Source organism: Falco biarmicus, chromosome 3 (genome assembly GCF_023638135.1).
Source record: "Falco biarmicus isolate bFalBia1 chromosome 3, bFalBia1.pri, whole genome shotgun sequence".
NCBI lineage: Eukaryota > Metazoa > Chordata > Aves > Falconiformes > Falconidae > Falco > Falco biarmicus.
In genome coordinates this window covers 107506647-107531507 of record NC_079290.1, presented here as the reverse complement: position 1 = coordinate 107531507, position 24861 = coordinate 107506647, and the positions used below count along the sequence as shown (strand labels likewise).

Here is a 24861-nt window from a genome sequence, read left to right as displayed (position 1 = left end):
GACTGCACAGATTTCCAGTGTCAGAGTTCAGTGCCTTACTCTTCTGGGTTCTCATTTCATATCGTCCGATGAGTAAACATTGCAGCCTCCACTGAATGAGGAAGTGTGGCCTAGCAAAGACAGCCCGCTGGAATGCTATCCCGGTACTTCATCTCTCTTGCTGTGATTAGAAACCTTTTCTGCCTTGACAGGAAGGTTAGTGGTTGATTAACTCAGCCAGTAGACTGGGTAGAGTGTCATGAAACCAGTTTGGATACAGCCATGGGAGATGAGGTGCTTCGGTTACATAAAGCATTTGCAAACTACTTATAATACGTTAAAAAGGAAAAAAAACCCCAACCTGAATTTACAAATTGTAGTTTTTAAAATCAGTAGGTTTATTCAGGTAGGTAACAGGGTTTAGTAACATGAGTAGGCATGAGTACAACCAGGTCCTTTTTTTTTAAGGATGTGGCTTGAAAGCTGTGTGGTTATTAAAAATGATTCTCTGATGATTACTTTCAGGTTTTCTTTATTACTGCTGGTGCGAGGGAAGTTTTTAGTTCATGATGGAGTAGATGACTTGCATTTCAGTGGTTTTGGAAGCATACAATTTTATTGAAATTGTTTTTTAGAAGTTTCTGTTACTGGGTAATTGTGCTTGCTTCTGTCTTGATCATAGAAAAACATCACAGAAATTACATTTATTATGTTTATTAACGCTTGAGCAATAAAACAATTTGGAACACTGCCTTATCAGCATTAATTTTCTTTTTTTAATACCTAGTTGAACAGTGAAAAAATATGTGTGCAGTAGTTCCATAGGCCTAGGAAGTCTGCTGGAAGTGTAGAAACAGGCAGGCGGCAGTGCCTGTAATAACATGAGAGTGGTTCAGAGGAGGAGAGAAAACACCTTGATGAAATTTCTGCTTTGAAGCCTGCTGTTCAGACCTTCATTGTTAACATTCTTCAGAGAAGAGATTCACTACATAAGGAGCCAGTGTTTTAAAATACCTGGTGTTTACAAAATTATTCATGTAATGAAGGCAGTCCCTAATTTTGTCAGACATCCCTTGTTTTGTATTCTCCCTTAAGCCTACGTGTTGTTTTGTTATGTTAGCTACTGAGTGGTGCGATAATGCACCTTGCTTGAGTTTGTGGTAAAGCATAAGCATCATGTGCTGCAAGGTTTCTGTTTGGTTTTGCAGAGATTTTTTTGGGAGAGAGGGAGAGAGAGAAGACTGGATTTGATTTTTTTTCTTACTTCTAGAAGAAACTCTTAATTGCAGTTGGTAATTTTTGGTCACCATTTGTGCTGATTTGAATTCTGAATAATTTTTTACCTACTTTTTTGGCTGAAAGCTTTGATATTAAATATCCATTTTAAAAAACAAACCTAATGGGAATATTTAGGTGATCTGTTTTGCAATATGATTAGGACTGTGCTGCTCAAGAGGATCAAAACTGATAAATTTTAAGCTAAATTTCTAATAAGAGTGTTGGGAAGTGTATTCAGGAGAGAATGGAAAAAGTTTGGAAAGGTTTTTTAGTTATTTGAATTTTCTTTGCAATGCAAGTGATGAATAGAAAAGATTTAGACTTCAAAGCTTTCTCAAATCTTTTCAAGTTGAAAGGCAAGGAACTTAGTCTAATGCTGACTAAATTATTTTTTGTGTGAAGCTTGAGTTAAATGGAAAAGTAAATAACAGTAAAGTGAACACATATACCATAAACACTTTTTTTCCTAGCGTTAGTCATCCGAGTTGTGCGTGGCACAGCTAAGAACATTTCAGATTACTCACTCTGCACACAGGATGGCTTAACAGCATTCAGGGAGGTACCAACACAACCTTTTTTTAATTAAGTGCATGAAGTCTGTTCTTACCCTGGTGCCTGGTTTTATGGTATTTATCCATTGTAGGCTGAAGAAAACAACAAAGCCATTGCTAGTGTTAGCTGTGTACAGAAGCAGTAACCTTTTTTCTAGAGCTGTACCAACATTTTTTTATTCATTTTGTCAAGTTAAAGGCTGCAAGGTCACTGTATGTTTTTTTTAAAGAGTGCTTTAATGCTTTACTGAGTATAACGTAGAAGAGGCAGCCTGATGTTTAACAACCACTTGAATGCCTTGCTGTCAAAATGTCAGCTACAACTGACTCATGATGACAATCTTTCTACCTTACTTCAATTTTTAAATATTCATTTTGCTTTTTTTTTTCATACTGCCGTTCTTGTTTGGCAGGAGATAATTTTGTCTTCCTTACAACTTTATTTCATGATGCTTTCTAAGACCTGATACCTGATGGGATGTTGTTATATTGAGATTCACTGCCCAGAAAGTTTCCTGATTTCCTTGTATCTTCTGTGCTCTTGTCTTAAACCTGGAAGGCAAGATTTTTCTGCGATTGATCACATTTTTGTTGCTCACACTGTGGTGAGCATGATGAGACATCCTGGCCCTAAAACCAGGTTTCCTACCCATGTTGAAAATACAAATAATCCTTTTGGTCAGTGGTAACTACTTTTCACTTATGTAATGCTTACCTGGTTGGCTTTTTTAAGTTAGATGATGCAGATTGTAGCTTTGGGGGGGGTTTAACTGAGTATAAATTTTAGAATTAGAATGTTGGTATCTGTGTTACTACAGATTTGACTAGACGACAGATTATTTTTTTTCTCCCCACTGCTGTGGTGGTAAGAGTTTCAGGTTAAAGGCTAATTCAAGCAAGTTACTTACTCTGTGTAAATGTGTTGCAGCTAATCTGGCAGAGGTTTCCCTTCCTGATAAATACAATCAGTAGCTTTTCCATATTTGTATGCTTATATTCCTAAATTGTCAGTTTTACTTACTACAGTCTTATGTCCTCTGTGTCTCTGTAGACCTTAAACTAGAAATCTGAGTCTTGAGATTAACAATTGCAATTTTTATGTATGACCTATGATATATCAGAAGTAGGTCCCCCCTAATTGCACAGCAATGCTGTTCCTCAGGAAGAAAAGTAAATATATTATGCTAACTCTTGTATTGCAGCAGTAAGCATCTGTGTGGGAAATTTTCAGTCCTGAGTGTCATCTACCAAGTTAGAGAAAACTTACATAGCTGAATTATTTATGGAATTCTATTTTTGAATGCAGAACTCTAATTATATTGGTGTCTGTTGCCTGGCTTTTAATGTGTATTACTTAAGTATTTTGACATTTCTCTCCAATAACATTTAATGTAGTTGAATTTGTAGAGTTTGTTAATTATTACAGGCAGTATTACTATAGTAACTTATTTCTGGTTGGAGTGCAAATTTGTGTAAATTTGGCTTTTGTTGTTAGTGTTGTTTTGAAACACACAGAAGCCTTCCCTTTTTTCTTATGAAACTGATCTGTATATTATATCAAACCAATACAGTTTGTATAAACTTCTGTTTTAAATGTAAGAAATCTACTGTTCTACATTTTGAATAATTTATCTCAAAAGTGGCAATAATTTATATATAGCCCATAAGAATGACCAGGAATATTAAGAAAAATTTGACATTGAATGGTGGCGAAGGGACTTCCCTGGGACATGTGCAACTTGCCTGTTTTACTTGGCACGTTCTGGGGAGATACATGTGAATGACATATGGACTTCATAGCTTAAGCATGTTGCTGTTACTGACATGCAGCAACACTGAGACCTCTGCAAAATGCAGTTGAACTTCATAACATACAGGCATGCCAGGTGTAATGCATTCCTCTTTGCAGCTGGAGAACCTTCTTCAGAAGAAGGTGTCAAAAGAATATTAATGAGCTTGAATACTGTTTAGTGTTAGATAGGAGTGTGAGGGATTTGCAAGACCTTTAAAGAGAATTTGCAGATCTTGGTGGCGAAGATCCCTCTCTTCAGTGTTCCATCCAGACCTGCAAAGAAGTTGGAGCCAGGGGGAAAGCTGACTGAGCGCAGCACGAGAATTCACAGGAAGAACGATATCTGGTCAAGAGTAAAATAATCTTTACTTGCACTTAGGGGGTGAGGAGAGGGAAGCAGTTTTTGGATCACTTTATCAAATTCAAAGATCATAGAGATCTTTCCAAACAAATCTTAAAAATTATATTTTGTTCATGATCAAAATGAATTTTCCTATTTTTTAATTATTTTCAGCCTTTTTTACTCTTAACATGATAAGCCTTCAAAAGCATACCAGCAGCACACTGACTAGGGAACCCAAGAAGTCACAGTTGACTCTAATCTTGTGCAGTGACCCATCAGGGTCTGTGATAAGGGAGCAGAAAGAAAAGTGGTCATTCAGTTCTTTCTACAGGAATTCTGACAAAGCATACCTGACTCTTGTTGTAGAAAAAAAAAAATTAAAAGAATTGTTTACATTTACTCATCATAAACATGACGTTTTCTTACAGCTTTGAAGGCTTTTGAAGTGTATGTACTGTTGCTCTATGTTACTATATTTTGGAATTTAGTTGCCATATTAACTTTGACTTTTTACTGAAGTTAACATCATTTTAATCTATCTCTTGGTTTAATGGACAATAAAACACTGAACTGCAGTTAAGCAAATGCTTCAAGTTTACGTGCCGTCAGTTACTGTAAAAATGTATTTTACTGAACTTGTTGTAATTGCAAATAGGATATGATGAATGTGATCCACATGTGAATACTGTAAGGATGGACTTTAAGTCAAGAATGAAGGGAGACAGAACTAAAAAGATCTCTGATTAAGGTGGCTTGTCAAAAGGTTTTGGAGCTATCTTTAATTTAATTATGGGTAAAATTTATGCAAGCTGTATAGCTTGTATACATTTTACTGAATGCCTTTTTACAACTGTAAAATCATATAAACGGGTTGATTTTTGCCTGTGATAGTACTTTTTTAAGTAATGATAGGAAAATAGGCTAGTTTTCTATCCTCTGCAGAGAAGTATGAAATTGCTCCATCTTCTTGTCAGCAGCTCTCTTATTTCTGCAGTGAATAAACACTGCTTGGCTGCCTCATTGTGTTCTGGAAATGTTTTCGTACAAGTTCCAAATTTCTTCAGCCACACCAAAGCAGATAGCATTTCTTGAAAGGAAGCAGGACTAGGGTTTGGATCTATTGGAAATAACAGCTGAAATAAAGGGAGTACACAAGTTCAGCCTTTTCTGAAGTTTATCCAGGAAAATACCTGTTACCTCCCTACAGATTAAAGGGCTAGATTCCTTAAAGAGTTTTCATTCTCCCTAGACACCTTGAATAACAAAGCACATATCCCTGCACAAAAACATCCTTGGACAGATGAATCAGTCTTGTAGCAACATAGGTATATACTTTAAAAGGAGAAGGCATAATGAAAGTTTTATTTAAATAGCGTGGTGGTCTGAATTGCAGGTAGTATGTACATTTCTTTTTCCATCTCAGAAGAGAGATTATCAGATGACCTGGCTGCATAACTTGTTAATTCTCAGTGATACCAGGTGACCCTCATGGTCTCTGTGTTTGTTATCGCACATCCTGTACTCTGGACAGACCATTCCATCTCATTTGTTGAGTTCTGTTACTGTCTTACTGGGACCAAAGGCGGCTAAATATGTCAGCATGAAAATAATAAATTTCTCACTGCAGAAAAGTTAGTACTTTCTGTAAACCAAAGTACATACTGTAACTTGGTGAGACAGATGTCCAAATGGGAATTTTAAACCTGAATCTGTGTTGGAAATTCACTAATGTATTAAAAAAAGAAGGGGATGGGGAGGTGGGGATGTATATCCATAGGAGAATATATTTTTTTTATTATTGCTTTATTGTTAGGGTGGTTTAGCTTGCCTTATATGGCTCAAAAGTAGAAAAAATCTGGAAGCTGCTCGTAGATTGCTGGAAATAGTAGTGTAGAAAGTGCATGAAAACCTAAACAATGTGGTGAGTTGTTTAAATCTTAGAAGAACAACTTAGGTACAGCATGGCTGATGGGGCAGTGTGGCTTTAACCAGCAGGAGAGAATGCAGACAGTGCGAACTGCAGAGCTACCACGTCTTTAAAATCGATCTCACCCAACTGGCAACTTCACAGTAATTAACATTAACAGAAAGTTGGGCTTTGCTTTTGCATGAGCAGATACCAAAAAAAGCATTTCAAAAAATTAAGAATTACAACTGATACTAAATACTCTCTTGCATCTAGTATTTCATAAGACTGTGAAACAGAAAGGAAGACGATCTGCTTCTTTCCCAGCCAAAGGCATGTCATGGTTGGCTAATAGCCTCATTAATGTGTATTTTAATTTTTAAATTAAAATGATGAAAACAAAACTCTGTAAGGCATTTCAATCTCCATACAAACCCACATGTTAAGAGGCTTGTAGCTTTGTCATTTAATGCTGTTATCGCTGAGGATGTGTTGCATGAAAACAAATTGTGATTTGTCAGTTTTCCGTTGGTGTCATGAGGTCTCTTCCAGAGGGAGTTTTGAATGTTGATTTTCTATCTGATGTTTCTCTAGAGGAGCGGTGACCTCCAGTGGCCAGCAAGGCTAACCCAAACTGTATATACCACGTAGGCCAAACCAGATCAGAATAATGATCAAGTCTGGTAGCCTGTCTATCAAAGCCAATACCAGCAGCTTCAGAGGAAGGTAAAAATGGTTCCAAATGCTCCTAGCCTACAATGTTTCTCATACGGATAACTAACTTCCTTCTGATCCATATAACAGTCAATTTTATGCCCTGTGGCATGAGTGTTGATGTAGATGGTGTAGATGTATAGCTCAAAAATACTGATCAGAAAATGCTGTAACATTCTCTTATTTTAGCCACAGTCTTTTTAAGTACAAACTTCTGTGGTGATACATTCCCTGTTACGTTAAGGAGTTTAAGTGGATTATACTTCCTAGGTTTAAAACAAAACCTATCTCCACAATTGAGAGAAAGCAAGAAGAATTCATTTAACCAGAATTTCATTCTGAAATAAAGAGCAATTTATTTTTTAAGCAATGGTGTGTCTATTGATATCATTACCAAAAAGAAAATTATTAGTGGTGAGATATATAACATAATTTAAAACCTTATCCTCACTCTCCCTGAAAACATTTTTTCTGCCCATACATAGAAACACAGTTTTGCACTAGGTAGAATTTTAGTTTTATGTAGAATTTTCCGGGAATTTCTTAAGGATCTTCAAGTTTAACAAGCTTAGTAATTACATGGTCTGACTCGCTGTTATCAGGGAAGACTAAGCTTCAGTTTTTGCAGAGGCAATGTATTTGTGAAATGGTCTGTGGCCTGCCTGGAGGTTTTAAGTATTGTTAATATTACAGTGTAAACTCTGTTGCGCAACTATTCTGGTTGAGATTCTGTATTCATATCTTTAAGCTTCACTGATATTTTTTTTTTTCTAAGGGAGTGGAGAAAAATGAAATTGCTATGACATCTTTGTCCTTTTATGATCTGACCAAAGGGTTCTCTCCAGCAGGAACAGGAACGTCCCCTGTCATAAATTATTCAGTGTGTTCACAGATGCCTCAGTGATTCTGCAACCCAGAATTTACAGCTAGCCTTCCTTCTGTTTGCTGCAGCACCTTCAATTCTGCCCCAGCGTGCCCCCTCTATTACCAGGGTATACGTGGGAGAAGTTTTGTACCTCTGTTCCAATAAAGCTTTGTGAGATTCTTCTTTACAAAGCCTGTAACAGTGAGATGCTGATCCTCCTGTAAATTCTGCTTAGGTGACCCACTGAACAAAAAAGACATGCACTGGTGACAGGCACACTCTTTAGTATTAGAAGCATGGATTTATTTACTTTATATTTTCCTTTGTTCTTCTAATTAATGTCTGATTCACTAATGTTAAATAGGAAAACCAGATTCCTAACTCTATCACACATAAGAAATCCTTAGTATTTTCTAAGAGCATTTCAAACAGCTGTGGAAGCAAGGAGTGTAGCTTGAAGCCTCCACTCTGAAAATAGCAATGCTGACAAATGCATTACAAGCATTATTCAGAAAGGATGTTGAGATATATGTGCCAATGCTGAAAAACAGGATTCCCACATTTTATTTTTTTTTCTTATCTCACTTCATCATTTTCTTCTACAGGCAAAGTGATGACTTGAATCCATTTGTAGGTTCAAGATTGGCGTATGTAGTCAGTGCCTCCTTACCAATTAAGTAAACATTTGGCAGAATTGGCATTTTAGATGGTCATATATAGAATAATTGTGAAAAAAATGTGGTTATCTATTACGTATAATCTAGTCATGCATATAAAAATTTCTAAATTGGCAATCTGGGGCCAAATTAAAATTTTCATTCTCTGATGGACAGTAACGACTCTTCAAGTGTTGCTGCAGGGATTACGTTCTTTTTACAAAATATACAAAACTTATTAGCATCTATAAATAGTTACAAAAAGGTAAAACTACAGTTGATTAAAAAGCGCATTTTATGAGGCAGTATATGCTAGCGTCTTCATTGGGTTAGTATATTTAATTGCCAATTTAATCTTTTGCCATGTCCTTGCTCTGTAACTGGCACGCTGGTTATACTTTTAAAGTTTGGTTTCTAACGAAACTATGTTTTCTCAGTCTGTGTGGCTAACAAGAAGTGTCACAATCTGGTCCTAAAGTAATTTTGGAGCATGAGACTCACTGGCAGAAGTTTTGAGTAGAAAAATCAGGAGATTCAATCAAATATTTAAAAAGAAATAAGAAGCATTGACATTTTGGAGAGAAGGGCAAATTTTCTGGGTAATCTTAAATGTTTCTCACAGTACTCCCAAGGTCAATGTTGTTGCAATTTTGCCTGATCCTCCAAATTCCTAAGACTTTGTATTTACACCTAGGAGTTTGCTGATGTGAAAGGAAATATATAAGGCAGTTTGTTTGTAGAATGTAGCCATTTAAAATTCTTAAACCTTTTGCATGGCAAGTTGAAAACATCTGATATATCTTCCTGCCTTGTACTGTACTAATGGCATATGTTTTACTGTTTGAAACATATGATGTAGTTGTATATGGTTTGGAAACTAAACTTCCAGTGATACCTTCTGAGTATTACGTATTGAGCTATAAAAGAAAGCTTATAGATTGTGGAAGCAAAATCGAGTTTCTTATGACTTTGTATAGGTTAAACCTAGTCTTGATTCCATTAAATCAGGTGGAGCCTCCATTTGAAAGGTTTAATGTAACTCCCTTCAAATGCTTATACTACAGCAATAGTGTTTTTGATGTAATTGTGAAGGAAGAGGGACTTCCACATTGTACCGTTCATTCGCCTTATGAGTTTTGAGCTGTTTCATCAGTCCTTGCTTAATTTGAAGGCTGGTAGATCTCAAAGATACTCTGTTTTGTTTTATGTGAAAATGAGCATCTTGGTAGATGGGATCACTTTAGTTCCCTAGTGGGGGAAGACAGAGGAATTGAGCTTTTATGTGTTCTGTCCTCAAAAGCAGCTCTCTAATCGGAACACTTGCATCAGTTTGTAGTGAAGCTGGGGCGGGGCAGGGGGAGCAGAGGTGGACATGTGGTCATGGACGAGGAGGCTGGGGAGATGCAGGATGCTGGGTGTGAGAACTCTGCAAGTATTGTGGTCAGTATTGCATGGGATCTGGGAAAGCTAAAGCCAGAAGTCAGAGTTGCTTATTTCTAAATTACTAATTACAGTCCAATCCAGGTGAGCGTCCAGAGTCATTGAAGCAGCTTCTTGAAAGCAATAGGTGTTCTCAGACACAATGCCATGCAGGATCAAGTAAATCTAGAGTATCCAGGAAAACTGAATAAGTAGCTTGTAATTTTGGGCTGTGTGGTCCTTACGGGTCCGTTCCAACTTGAGATACTCCATGGTTATATGAATTTTTAATGTCAATTTGTGAGCTAGTTTTAGACTTCAGTGTATGACATTTTCTTATTTAATGCTTAGTGAATACGGTAATTTACTTACTGGGCTAATAAGATTTCTTCATAGCCAGTTTGCCCATAAAGAGTCTCGCCATACCTCTCATTAATGTGTGCATGTGAGGGTCTTGTATTTAGGATGAAAGATACTATTAACTGGTTTTATTTAGTTCTACTCTTTTTCTGTCATTGATTGCTGCAGCACACAGACATTTTGATTTTCCTACTATTTCTAATTAGAAAGGCAGAGGTACAGTTTATACTTTCTAAAATTTTACGCTTTTTCAAATATAATTCTTCTCTAGCGTTAATGCACTCCTTGTCACCTTTGTTGCGTTCCATCCCTGAATTACGCATTTTTGGTATAAGGCATTACCTCAGCATATCAACAGCTGGGGATGCTGACCAAAGGTCAGTCACCTTTCCACAAAGCGCACAGGTGTTCATAGAACAGCCTTAACTAAAATCACACCCTATTAAGCAGTGTAATGTCTCTGGAATGCTGTGAATTTCTAGTTAGATTTAAAAGTGTTTGAAAAATTAGCTGTCGTCGTGTGTTACCGATGTGTTTGAGTTCCTGTCTTTGGTGTTAAACAGGATTGTGTACCAGAATGAGACGCTTTGAACTGGCGCATTTGCTTGTGAGAAGGAACTGAGCGATAGCTATCGCTTGGCTGTTCCGTGGACTGCTTAGTGTAAAAGAATAATTTGAATATTCCCCAGACTGTAGGGATGGGAGAGAGGCAGGTAATGCTGATCTGCAACCAGTGAGTTTAATAATTCCTTTTTCTTCCCTCTTGTTATGAAGCAGAAGAGAGTTTTCTTGGGTTTCTTAAACAGTCTTTATGTTAGGGTGCAGTTTGAAGTTGCAATTAGAGGATTCTCTTCATAAAAGTGAGTAGCGTATCACTAATAACTTCAGGAAAAACGTGAGACGTATCAACACATTTGAATAATTCATAGTCAAGTCTACAAGAGCTCCACTGGTTTGTTGTGACTTGAGATGCTTGAGCTAGGAGGCTCAGTAATATGATAGATGTAACATGTAGATAACATAGTAGTATTACTTGTCATCTGTGGTAAAAAGTGATTTAGCTGTTAAGAACTGAGCTGGCTGTGCAAGATGACAAACTGATTATCAACTGGTGTGACATACTGGTTTCCAGTATATCAGCTGGAGTAGTTGCTCAGGCTTCCACATGTGAAAATTCTTACCTATGATTTTCCAGTGGGTCTGGAACTATGACAACTTGAAAATAAGCTTAAAAAGGTGGAAATCTTCTTCATGGATAGTGATTTATACAAATAACATTTAATCTGTCATCAGCTCCTGTATCACTCGGACCTGGTATAAAAGAGATCTAATAACTCTGGAGGATAGTAGGGATTTGGCTTAAATCAGAAAACTATAGATACTATGGAACATGCTGCTAGTATAGCAAATGAGAAGAGGTTCTTAATGACTACAACCAGCATTATTTAAGTAAAAAAAAAATTCCCAATGTTTTATCGACTATCCCTGATGAGGTAGGTAGATAAGGGGTTTCAGCTCCTGTAGCAAGAAATATTGCATGTAAATGTATTCGTGGTTAAATTTTAATTGCAGAATAAAATTCTGGGCTGCTTTAGCTGCTCTGTTGATGAGCACTACGTGCTTTTAGTGATTGCTTACCTGTGGTTAGTGATTGATTGGGACATAAATATTGCTTACTTTTTCATTCTGTGCTGGAATTAACGCTAACAAATAAGCCTGGTTATGTTGATTTGATGTGATCTAAGAGGCTGCCTTTACAAGAGGCAACTTTAGAGGAGCTTATAAAAGGGAAAAATTAGTTATGAACTGGGAAAGCATCTTGCCTTGAACAGAAAGCTTCGGGAATATGTTCTCAGCTTGAAAACTCTGGAGCCAGATGTATATAGCAACAGTATTTCTTCTTAATAGGTAAGGCAGAAGGCTTGGGAAACATTTTTTTTTTAGTCTTAATTTTTTTAAGTTCTGCTATTTTTTGAAGCTTTTGTGTTTAAAATACAGCAGTAGGATAAACAGGATGAGCATATATCATTTAGTGTCAAAATCTACTAGTCTAAAACTTAATGTCAGACTGTATTTAACGTATTTATATATTCCTCCAATATTGTAGTCAACTATAGTGACTTTTCTGTGTGTGTACTCTAGAGCCGATGTATGTTGATACTCTTGGGGGATTTTGTAAATATTCAATATTCTAATTTTTCCCCTGTCCCATTATATCTTCTTCTTAGCTGGAAAAGAAGCAAACAACCCCTCCATTTCAGCCTCAGATCACAGACGATTACGGTTTGGATAACTTTGATACACAGTTCACCAGCGAACCTGTGCAGCTAACCCCAGACGATGAGTATGTTTTTCTTTTTCTCCAAATACAGTTGCATGATAAGAAATTAATGTATAAACTCCTTGAAAATCACGAAGAAGCTGCGTACTTAGCATTAGAACATGGTCAAGTTAAATATCTTGATAACTTCTCCATACTTCTTACATCCTTCAAACTTCTTAGGACTGCCTAGTGTTCTGTGTCCAGAGTACAGTATTGATTTGCTGTTGAGCACATGCTTGGCACTGGAAGTAGAGATGGGAATTTGGTTCCTGACCCAGGCAGCTTGTATTTCCGTACTCGGGAGAAAAAATTGAGGCACAGCTCCTTGGGTCTCGGAATAACGTTGAGATAGCAGGAGAATCTTCCAGAAAGCTGCTAGTTAAAAGCACTATGGAAAAAAAATGCAGGAAGAAAAAGTATGTGTTCATAAGGGAATGTAAAAGCTGAGGAGTGACTGCTGTACGCGAAGGCAGAAGTTCCTTCAGATACAAGGTGGCATATAAGAAGACAGGCTCTAGTTTTGGTAGCTGGATGGGAGACAACTTGCCCAAAGTGCTAAAGAGAGTAATTGTTCACAGTTTTCAGGGTTTACAGAAGTGTTACATTTAAAATTGGTACTTGAACTCCCTTTGGAAATGCAATGTGGGAAAATGTTGGAGAGAAAAAGAGTCTTGTGGACTTCTTGGCATATGTCTCATGGTACATGTATTATCAGAGCTAAGGGGGGGCGAATGCCAACAGTGGAAAAAACAGAGTATCTGATTGCTGAGGAACACAATAGTTGGGGGAAGTCCATTCTTTTTCTTCTAAAGCATGTTTTTCTTTCAAGGCTTGAGTGTGCAACACTGATGCCAGATGGCACTTAAATACACCTTTTAAAGAACTCTAAAATACTGTTTCTCATTGACGAGCAGTATGGTGCATGTTTTCTTTTGAAATTTTTGTGCTATTCTACCAAAAATACAATGAAACTTTCTGCTGCTTGTTTGACGTTTTGTTGCAGAAGTAAAATGAATCAAAGGAGAAATGGGATTTGTTGAAAATCTAAGACTTGGAATCCCAAAATCTGTGCAGCTGGGATTTCTAGATGAGCTTTACTGTCAGGGAACAGTAAAGACTTGCATTGCACGTTTTACACTTACACTTTCACAGTATATTTCATTGATTTAAGTTTGGATTTCCTTATGGGACTAGGTGCCTTCTGCTGAAGACTACAATGCACTCTTTTTTTCCAGATGTTTTCAGCCTGTTGTCCTGTTCACCAGTTTCATGTTTGAAGCAAACCTGTTTGTTAAATTTCCAGTGCTTTGCATTCTTTACGATTTCTAACTGAAGTTTGTAGAGCAACTGATGGTGTTCTAGAATGAGTATGTGGGTCTCATCAGATGTTTCATAAAGCTGACTCTAAAATCTTGCTTTTGGAAATGGGATTTTAGTAATGGATTTATGATTCCTACTTGCTTAGATACCCTCTGAAGTACCGCATGCAGTGGGATGCCCCGCTGGCAGAGGCCGTTGCATACTGTGCACAGGCTGTCATACCGCGAGGCACAAGATTGTCACATTGCAGCCCATGTGCTTCTATTAGTTTTCCCTCTTCTCTGTTGCTACACAACAAAGCTAAACTGCTCTGAAAGAAAGACAAGACCATTTCAAAACCTTTTTCATAAAGTGCCTGCTAATCCTAGGTCAACCCCCAGCATTAGGTCAGGGAATTTTTATTTGTACAAATACATGTTCTGTTGATTACATTTGTCATTGTAAAGATGAACACTGTAAGCAGTGTTTGAGCATTGAGGCTGCTCCGGTGGTGATAAATTCGCTGTTGCAGGGTCTTTCCCTTACTGTGTTCTTGGGTGACAGCTTCTCATCCTGAAGTAATTGTGCATTTGGAGATTTCATTGTGGATATTTGGGTGTCCGGGTGCTCAAGCTGGATTTTTGTGAAAATTACCTATGTATCATGGATCCACATAGTTCACAACCTGTTCTCTCTTTCTCAGGAGTTCAGCATGTAGGAAGGGAGTAACTGAAAGGAAACCAAAGTGTGAAGGGCTTCAGTTACTGTTTCTGTGACACCAGAGAATTGCAAGGCATATTCATGCTTTACAGGTTCTAGCTGGCAACAAAATTACAAATACCAAGTGTATGTGCACTTACAGTGGGAAGTTTTGTGAACATTAAATCTTTAAAGAAATTCTCCCTTTGTATATACATAAATTTATGTCTTTTCTTGGATTTCCTGTGCATACAGTATGTATTTTTTTAAAAGTATTAGCTTTGTGCTTGACTCTTTCATAGTATTTATCTTATATGTAACATTAGCAGACCTTGCTGACAGCAAAATATCTGTTTATTATCTGTAAACTGGTGTTACAGAACAGCAGCCATCTATTATATGCTTCTTTTGGGGCCTTACAAGTATGGATGTTACCTAACTGGGAGGGCAACAGAAACTTTTTATCAGATATTTCAAAATTTCCAGTCATATTACTTTAGATACTGGCATAAAAAAATTAGCATTACGAATCTGTATGTTCAGAGACTTGCTTTTTTTCCCCATTTATTGTTGCTTCTGTACAACTTCATAAATATACATTTCTGTAAGGTATTTTGTTACCCCTTGAGGAAAAAGTACAGCAACAACAGTAGTAATTGCAATTGATAAAACTATATCAGTGCTTTTGTTTGTTTTTCAGAGATATAATAAAACGAATAGATCAGTCAGAATTTGAAGGATTTGAATATATTAATCCATTATTGCTGTCAACAGAAGAATCAGTATGAAGGGATGACATCTTCATTGTGGACAGTGTGAATGACCTTTAAATTTATCCTTAACTACAGTTATGCATGCGAGGCTGGGGAACTGTAAGATTTTGGACGGAGACCAATGATTTAACAAAAAAAAAAAAAAAATTGCTGCTGAAAATCAAAGAAGAAAATAATGATTTTGGTGGGTGTCTTCTGCCACTTAGTGATTCTTAAGTTCTGGGCACTGACACAACTGGCTTCATTAATGAAGGAATTTGCATTTTGTGCCTGTTTCATGAAGGATTGAAACGTTCATTGCATCCCTGGAAAAGGAGATTCTGAAGAACTTTTGAGATCCACACACTTTCTACAAACATTTGATGCAATGAGCTACCAGTTGAAGAACATGACAGTGTAACATCCTGAAGAATAAAATATATTACGGTGGTGTTGAAGCTTATTTTTGATGCCTTTTTTCACAAGTGGTACCTGTCTAAACGTCTCAGATATATTTAAAAGGAGTTGTGTTTTATTAGCAATCAAAACATAAATTTGGGTACAAGATTTAAGTGCCTAAATGGATAAACTGCATTGAAGAATTATTACATATTTGGAACGTTCTTAAACCTGGTAAGTTCTGCTTGTTGATATTAAGTAACCATTTACATATGAAACATACAGTTCACAGCTGCAGCCTAATGTTCATTTGCATCTTTTTAGAATTGGAAATGCAGAGTGACTCAGCAATATTAATTCCAAATTAGAATTTACAGGATCAATTTCAAAATCTGTTGTCTTAAACTCCAAATTTACCAAAATGTATGGATTGAAGAAAACCAAATTTGCACACAAAGGATTACTGAAGATACTTAAGCAGTGCCTACACCTACAATGATGTTGTGTTGTATATTAGATTTTTGAAAAGTATTTTTATCAACAATACAAGTATTCAGAAATAGAGCAAAAGTATAATAAAGCATAGCCTTAAAGTTTAAAGAGTAAATCTAGAATAACCATAATATAAAATACACTTTCCTGATAAAGCACACCTCCTACTTATGATAAACTGTCTGCTTACAGTTACTCAGTGTATATTAATAACTAATCATTCTACAGAAGAGAATGGGATGTTTTGGTAAAATGATTTGCATCAAAGTAGTAAATTTTTTTAATGGAAGAAAAATTAATACCTAAGAAATTGGATAAAGCAAAAGAACTATCAAATTGCTTCTTGTGGAAACTGGGGGTGGGGGGGCGGCGGGGGCGGGGGGGGCACGGAAAGGGTGTATTACATCACAAAAGTTAATAATTTATCAGCTTGGAAAAGCTCCTGTTGCTACATGTGAGGATTATGAAGTGTGCATTGCCATCTGAAACTTGAGGTGCTGTGAAGATTTACCTGCCTCCGTAAGGAACAACAGCCAAGGCAGTGTTCCTTTTTGCTAGGTTTTGGATTGACTATATTGTGTGGGTTGTAGAGATAGGGGGAGAAAAAAATTTTGGGGAAGGAAAAAAAATGAGAAACCCTGTGCCATGACATCTCACCTAATTTGGTGTAAAATGCAGGATAAATTGCAACACTTTAACTTTCTTTACATTAACATATGGTTTTCTCAGGGTACAGCATTGCGTTAGGTGCTGAACATGACATCTTTCGGATTCATATCCAGGTCATGAGGTGCTAGGACGAGACTGCCAAAACATTGTTTAAAAATTTTCAATTAATCATTGATTAACGATCTACATTTTGTATCCCCTCATTAGCCACAATTATGCAGACCTGTGGTTACTTAGTTATATTAATCCCATTCAGATTTCAGTTGTGGGTTTCTCTCTGTTGGACTGTAGCATTTCATATTAAGCAAAATGTGTTCTAATCAGCACTAAATAATTTAACCAGTAAGAAGTACTTGCCTCAAATGCCTGGACTTCTGATATTTTATTATCTACTAAAGAAAACATTTACCTTTTAAATGTCATCTGACCTTTTTTTAATTACTCCTTTTCTGCCTTTTCACTGGCAATTGCTTTATTTACCCTGAATAACTTTTCTTTCCGTGTTTTCAGCTCCCCTGGTAATAAAACTAATCAATAGTTATCAGAGTGACTGCAGGCAGCTCATGAATGGAAATACGACAGATTAAGCTGTCCTTTGACATGCCAGGGCAAAGAACTTGGAAATATTAGAAACGTGGGTTGGGGTTGGTTTTTTTTAACCATTTTTCTAGGTTTCAGAACATTTTCAGAGGGAGGGAAGGAAGAACAGAAAGACACATTTGCTAAACAAACATTGTAAAGACTACTTGATTTTATTTAAAAATTTACAGGCATTTACAATGTTGCTGTGTTGCCAAATAGTTTGCTGGATACAAGTTTGGTTGCTCATGTGCAAGTGTTTGAATAATGTTCTGTTCATGATGAAGGGGAAATTTTTTATATAAAGTACTTGTTTTATAAATAAAAGAAAATGAAGGATGTAATTAAATGTGTGGTTTGGAAAAAAAATCCTAATATATTACAAATGGATCTGGTAATGATATATAGTTGTCTTATTTGAAATAGTAAATGAAAATTCTAGCTAATTTAATGATTGTAAAACAGTAAATATGTTCTTGTAGTTTTGTATAATTAATTAGTTGGGATCTTTGCTGACCAGTTTTAATTGTGCAGAAGATGGTATACTAATCCATAACAGCTAAGATCATTTATATTCTTGCACATCTATTAAAGACTTTAATGAAAAAGTTAATAGACTGTTATTATTTATCAGTAAACTGGGCTATGTCCAACTTGCACTTTTTCAAGAGACCCCATTGTAAATTAAAATATATAGGATTCTTCCTGTATTTTGATACTGTATTCTGTGTTTATTCTGTATCCTTGGGTCGCACCTGAAGTGTAGGGAGGTCCAGATTTGTTGGGATAGAAAACGGTTCAGGTACTGAAGTTTAACATGAGCTGTGCTCTTCTCTGCTGGATGTGAAGGCACTGGTGATCAGAACAGCCAAACTGGGCAGAATTGTGCTACTCCAGCACACAGCCCTTCGGCAGGAAACCAGTTTGAACTTGAGGCTGTGACTGGAGAGTGTGTGCTGCCTGAATAAGAGACCCTGTTCCGTAAACAATTAACTGTGCTGGGGAGAAATGAACAACCTACTCCAGTTTATTTCATCCCTTCTGTTTGTTACTCAACTATCGCTAAACTTCATTTATTGTCATTCATGGGAAAGGCTGTTTTTCTCAAGCTTACAAAACATTTACCTGCTACTGTTAAGTTAGCAAAACACTAGCTGAGTCTTCTGAATACCTTCTAGCTGAAACAGACTCTCAGGTTGTCTTTATTCTCCATCACTGTGGGGGCGGGGGGAGTGGAACTGATACAAAAAGCAGCTGGTTTGGCTGACTGGGTATATTAAATCTTTCTTTGCATTTCAGTACTGTGACACGGGTAGAAGTGTTCTCTGTGAAGCCTGACCAGTTTAGGCTGGTCATGTTTATCAAGTGGATACTGACTGCAAAAGCTACAAAGTAAGGTTATGAATTTAGCTGTGTTCCTTCAGAAAGAGAAAAAACCCCACAACCATACCCTTTATCTGGTGTGGGCTTATGTTTTCTTTTAACATAGATATACTTGCAGAATCAACTGTACAATCATAAGTTCTTACTTAGATATTAAAATAATGAAAAATGCTAAGCTTCAATGACTTTTTAATTAAGCTTATTTTCACAGGTTACCTATTCAGAAAGAAGGAAGTTAGTAAACTTTGGGATTAAAATAATAGTTCTCTTGTTCAGCTGCTTTCGTCCACAGTTAAGAGATTCAGAACAACTGTGGTGTATCAGCCAAAACAGGTTCTTCGGGGACTGCAACAGGACGCTTTTCCAGAAGTACCCAGATTCGGGGAGTATCAAGACTGATTTCCCAGGGGTTCTCTGGGACATCCTATAGCACCATTTTCAGAACTAGAACTAGTTTATATGCATGTGAGAGGATTTAAAATAAAAAGACACCAAAGAGGCAAGGTGGTGCTTGACCTTCTATTGAGTTACTGGTTTGTGATGCTAAAGCAAGTCTGAGCCAAGGATGTGCTGCCTCGACACATTTTTCCTTTTCCTTTGAGAAAGGTTCATCCTTGGCCTTGTTCCTTTGCTTGTCATTCTGGATTTACCACGTTACATCATCTGCGCTTTCAGACAAGCACCGAGCAAGATGGCCATCAATATCCAGTTGTGACAGTCTGCAAATACAGAGAATTTTTTCAGTGAGAAAGTCAAATCCTTTTATTTACACAATTCACCTTCGCTCCCTCATTTCCTCAGCAATCGCAGAAGTGTTCCTATGCTCAGCATAGTCGTTCCTATGCTCAGCATTGCTATCAGCCACCCTTGTGTAGCTGCTATCACCTCCTGCTAGCTAGTTTGTCATTTACTAGAAGACAATGCTCACGTTCTGTATTCTCTAGACAAGTAACACTATCCTTGGTAATATCATGCTATTGATACAGGGTGGAAAACTATTGCCTTACTCCACATCCCACTCCAACCTGATGATACAGGAGATGCCATTTCTGATAGAGAAAGGATGCTTGCCCATGTCTGCTTTCCTTTTCCTTTTTTGGCAGGCTATTTTTGCAATTGTGATTGTCACCCTCCCTGCTGCCCATATTACAACAACTTTTTGTAAGGCAGATCCTAAAAAAGTTGAAACTAATCCTCATCAGCAGAGTTACCAGTAGCACGGAACTGGTGTATGTTTAACCTTTCTGTCTAAACCTCAATATAATGACCACAATCTTATAAACATTAATGAAGCCATCCTTCTATCTCCTTGTTCAGCCTCCAAAAGGAAGAAAAAGTTGCAGCCAATACATCTTGTGGTGTTGGAGAACCTGTTGAAAAGCACGTTTTCAACAACTATGGCAGCCTAAATACTACTAAGTGGTGTTAATTTCAAGAGAGGATGTAATTCTTATTGTAGAGTAGACATCCAGTTGCTGGGAGGGAGGATTATTTTATATTGAGATACATCTATGTGTAAAGGTAGCTCAACAGCAACGGAGGGCTGAAGTCTCATTTAGCTCTACTACTGGAGCTTGCATAAGAAAAATCCACTTCCGTCTTGTCCAGACCTTGAAAGCTAAATCCAAATTTAAAAGCACAGCTGCTCAGCCAAAGGCATTCAGGTGAACAGGTACCAGTACAGCTGTAACAATGATGTCTAGATCTTGAAAAGATAGTGACAGGTGTGAAATTAACCCATCTAACTCTAAAGTTAAGTTTTTTAACTATTAAGAATGCCATGCTGGAATGGTTTGTGGATTATGATACAAATTTCACCAAAACATCTTTTCATACTCAAGTATTTAAAAATGCTAATTCTGCATATACTAGCAAGGTTTAGGAGAGAGGTCAAAATTAGCTTGCTTTCTGAAGCAGTATAATCTACTAATCATGAACTTGTAAACTAATTAGAAGTAGGCAATTCTGACAGTTAAAAAGTACTTTGCTTCTTAGAAGTTTTGTCTATTTTCATTATTTTGTATATACAGAATGTATCCAGAACCATTTGGAGTTTTGTATACTGTGAAGTTATTAAAAAAAAAAAAAATACTTACGTTCCACTAAAATTAACCAGACACATTGGACAACTGTCAAGAGTTGAGGATCCTTCACTCTGATTTTCTGTCTTCTCCTCGCAGCTTTCAGTTCCAGGTCCACTCACAAGAGGAGGCTGCTTCTCTGCAGGCACATATCTGGCCTCACCAAATGACACATTCCCTTGCTGTGTTTCTGTTTGAAGCTCTTTCCTGTCATTTTCTTTTCTGTTTTCCCTGCTGCTCTGTACAGTCCCTGTGCAGGGCTTTTTAAAGCTAAAAGCTTTTGCAGAGCTTTGTGACAATGCCAAGTGGTGTGCAGAACTTCTGTGCTGTGTGAGTTGATATGACTTGGGACTTGAATCCAGTTTTGAAATATCTTCTGTGTCTTCCCCAACCATATTTTTGGCTTGATCTGTAATAGTTACAGAGGATGTTTTCTCAGCTGTAGAAGGTAAACTTCTCAGTTTATCTGCTTGGTCCCATCCTTTCTGTGAATGGTCGATCTGGCTCTGTGTTAGCTGATGGGAGCTAAGATCCTTTGGGTTTAGATGTTCTTCTTTGCAAAAAGATGGGAATGATACCCACTGAAAGTCTCTCATTCCAATTGTAAAGACTTCTTGTTCTTGTAGACTCTCTTCCTTGGAACTCTGTGACACACAGACACATACACTCATACACAGTCTTCAAACAAATGCAGTTCAATTGATACATAAACCCAAGGCTGAACATACTATACATACTGAGAAAACTAAACTACACTGAATAAAAGAACATTTTATTTACTTCTATCTCCAGCACTTGTAAAGCAATCAAGAGTTTATGCATTATGTGTCTTCCTTTAACATTTCTAAATTGATACAAGAGGGTACTCTCTTAATGTGTTCCATAGAGAGTATGGATGAAAACAACAACCTGGTGCTGTTCAGAAAAATAATTCTACTTTAGAAGGATGGTGTTTTCCTTGTTAAAATATTGCCTAACACTATTGGTGCAATGTAATAATTGTTTCTGTGTAATTCACCTCTGTTACAGTTTGCCTTTTCCAGTGTAATTCCATTAGGGAGATGCTAGTGCTTATGACCAGTCAGTATACTTACACAGGTTACCTTCAGCAAAATGTTGTAAAGAATTTGCCATAGCGCAAAAAAGGCCCCTATAGTTGTCCTTACACTACCTGCCACGCAATGCTGTCACACCACTGTATGTAGAGACTAGGGAGCTGAAAGCCAACATGTATTTAAAAGCTATTTTCAGATTGTTTCTCCTGTTAACATCATCGTTCAGAGCATCACTGTTGTAAGCAGTACACAAAGTGCAGACAAAAAGGATACACCACACTACCTGTGCAGAGAACTCTGGAAAACTGGGCACTGTTTGCCAGTCCGTGCATTGTAAATCTTGACTGATGTTTTTCAGTAACAAAATCCATGTTTTCTCACACTCATTTAAGTCGTCTTCTTCAAACCATGAACATCTGTCAGCCAATGTCCTGTAAAGACAGACAGTCCCATAGTTTGAGAGTGGGAGAAAGAGAAGAAAGTATTCTGCATTGCTTTTAGTTTGCCTTTTAATCAACTTGATTTATCCCTCCTGTAATGCTGATGTTTCAAAAAAGTAGAAATTTTTAAATTAACTTCCAGTAGCTGACAGTGCATCAGCCTCTTTCAGCCCAGTTCAATGGCTATGTGTGGTGACTGCTTTCTTTTTGTTAATGGCTAAGCAGAAGGTAGGGATGTGATTGAAGTGTGTAACTTTCCCATTTGTACAACATAAAACTCCATTCTTACCCATTTTCTTTTGATCAAGTAGCACTATTATGTGCTAAACCAAAAGTAATATTTGATAACTTTGCCATTTCAAACCACAAAGAGGCACATAAAAAGCATGTGTCAGTAGGTGCAAGTATGCAAATGCAGATTTTGGAGTTTTTAAAAGAGAAGCAAGATGGCTGCCTGTGGAGGCAAAAAAAAAGATTTAGCTGTTTATAATATTGTTTTTTTACCAAAGGAACACCCGTCTAGCCTACAGCAAGATTCTTCTGCAACAGAGGCATTATTTAACCTATAAACTAATTTTTACAGTTTACCATGACTTACATAACTTGTACAGCTGTCAAAAAAAATTACTGAATTTTTTTTTAAAAAAGTCTTAAAGCCTTGCTTTCTACTTGTAACAGATGAGATGTAGGTATTTATTACTGTCTTCACTTCCAAGTGAAAGGGTTTTTTTCCCTCTCGGACACTGAATTTGGCGCCTGCTGAGCACAGAAACCACTGAAATGTTTGCATCGAGGATGACAGTCGCATTGACCCCACATATGCTCGACCATTCCCATCCTGCCGTCTGAAATTCCTGATTACCTTTCAAAACAACTTGATCTACATGCTTAGGATGGCATCAGGAAGGTTTAACTACAAAGTAACCATTAAAAGGTTTTTATACTAGTAATGCTGTATAAAGACAGTTTCAAGAGAAGGATGGCTTGTTAATGTCAGAATACTAGTTCAGCGTTCCCGCTTCTTACTAATGCTTTTTCTTGGGTCACTGTCCAGGAATGATGCTGCACTGAGAAGAAACTAGAGCAAAGCCTTACAAGCCCTCAGAAAGGGAGCAATCTGCTGTCCCGAGTCTGTTGTTGGAAGGGGCATGACGGCCTGCTTGCTCATCCCAACAGGCCGAGGCAAGAACCGAACTGCTCACAGCCACTTCACCCCACCTTTCTTCAATCCTCCCCTACCCGAGGGCTGGAAAAAAACGGGAATTCTCTCTGATGTCCTGCGAGCCCTACTGTAAAGAAGGAAAACTTAATTTTCATACGTTAGTATTTCTCATGGGCCTCTGTTCTGCACCACAGAGCAGGCAGAAGGCGCAGGGCCGGTGCACGGGATTTTGCAACCGGCTTCTGGGATTTTTGCAGGCGCTGGTTTATGAAATTGCATTAACACACCAGCGCCGCAGGTGGGCCCGAGGGCCCCGAGCCGCCCCCGCCGTCGCGGAGGGTCGGGCGGCCCCTGCCCCAGGCGCCCGGCACCGGCGGCGGCAGCTGCGGCCCTTCCCCGCCCGGGCCCCGGCCCCTCCGGGAGCGACGTTCCCTCCTCCCGGACTCACTGGCGCCGCCGCGGGGGCTCCCGGCCGGGGCTGGGCTCCCGGCTGCCAGCTGCCGGCGCCTTCCGGGGCCTGAGGCGCAGCTTGGCGGCTGCTTCCTCGGACATGGCTGAGGCGCAGGGCCCGCGCGGCCGCCTCCTGCAGCCGCTGTCTCACCGCTCCCCCCCCCCTCGCCTCGCCGGCGGACGGCGCTGGCGGCCGCGGAGAGCGGCCCGGCCGCGGGATCTTCCTCTTCCTCCTCCTCCTCCCGCTCGGCCGCGGCGCCCCCACCTCCTGTCCCGCCCTCGGAGTCGCCCCGACTGCACGGCAGCGGCCACCCGCCAGCCCCGGCCCGCCTTTTTCCTGAAGGGAAGCCCGCCTTTTTCCTGAGGGGAAGCCCGCCCGTCTCTAGCCCCAGCGCAGCGCCGCGCAGAGCTCGATGGGGCCTGTAGTACCTCAGCTGCGAGGTGCTTGGCAGCCTCGAAAGCCATCCTTTCCGCGTTACCTTTACTCCGTCAGCTTTATTTATGTGTAGCGTTTGAGTGTACACGGGGTTGGACGTGGAGCGGCCGTCGTGGCAATGCAGTGTGGCCTGTTCGCGTAGGGCCACGGCGGCTTGCGGGGCCCGGTGCCGGGGCTGGGCCGGCCGGTGCAGGCGGCGTTGTCCGGGCGCGGGGGCTGCATATGATGGCGGTGGGCCCAGCTCCGCCATGGCCGCGGTGCCGGCCAAAGGTCCTTTATCCCTGCAGTAGATTGAGATCGTGCCCCTCATCTAATTTCTTTCAGGAAAGAGTCTGTTGAAGTGATTCAGTTTGTCTTTTTTGGCAGGAACATCACCGGGTGACTTGAAATAAAGCACTTAAGAGTGGCACCAGCACGGGTAGTTTTTGACATGGATGGAGGCGCTAACCAGGCTGTGGCCTTTCCGAATGCAGATGTAACAGAGAAGTGATGACAGACTCTTCATAATTCTCCAACTGCAGATAAAAGGATCAGAAAGTAATAGCTGATTAAATTCTTCACAATTGATATGAGAATAATTGTAGAAGGAAATAAATTCTGCCTGACAACAGGTGCTTATGAAGGAGAGTGGGTACAGAGCGCTCTTTTTCATAAAACTAGTGGTATATTATTGGTACAAGATGAATCCAAGTTCATGCTTCTTTTCTGTAACTACCTTTACACAGTGCTAAATGTCCTGTGGACTGTTTCATCCTTGGATTCTTGAGGCTAAAAAGGGA

The 24861-nt window shown here is 38.7% G+C and overlaps 2 protein-coding genes across 5 annotated transcripts in view; one reads left to right on the top strand and one right to left on the bottom strand.

Moving 5' to 3' along the window:
* Nucleotides 1-15399, top strand: part of PRKCZ (protein kinase C zeta) — a 67492-nt gene extending 52093 nt beyond the window's left edge. For all 3 annotated transcript variants that reach the window (XM_056331179.1, XM_056331178.1, XM_056331181.1), the window contains 2 exons: nucleotides 12092-12207; nucleotides 14885-15399. In XM_056331179.1, the coding sequence (XP_056187154.1) occupies nucleotides 12092-12207; nucleotides 14885-14972 (204 nt within the window). In that variant the 3' untranslated portion in view covers nucleotides 14973-15399. The remainder of the gene's footprint in view (nucleotides 1-12091; nucleotides 12208-14884) is intronic.
* Nucleotides 15400-17229: 1830 nt separating this feature from the next.
* Nucleotides 17230-24126, bottom strand: FAAP20 (FA core complex associated protein 20). Of its 2 annotated transcripts, none has more exons than XM_056331185.1 (4): nucleotides 23798-24126; nucleotides 21878-22025; nucleotides 20555-21183; nucleotides 17230-19177 (listed from the first exon to the last, which is right to left on the bottom strand). In XM_056331185.1, exons 1-4 carry the CDS (start codon nucleotides 24109-24111, stop codon nucleotides 19105-19107), a joined length of 1164 nt encoding a protein of 387 aa, XP_056187160.1. In that variant the 5' UTR covers nucleotides 24112-24126; the 3' UTR covers nucleotides 17230-19104. The 2 variants fall into 2 exon arrangements, with proteins under 2 accessions (XP_056187160.1, XP_056187161.1); XM_056331186.1 differs by having other exon boundaries at nucleotides 23645-23915.
* Nucleotides 24127-24861: the final 735 nt, after the last annotated feature.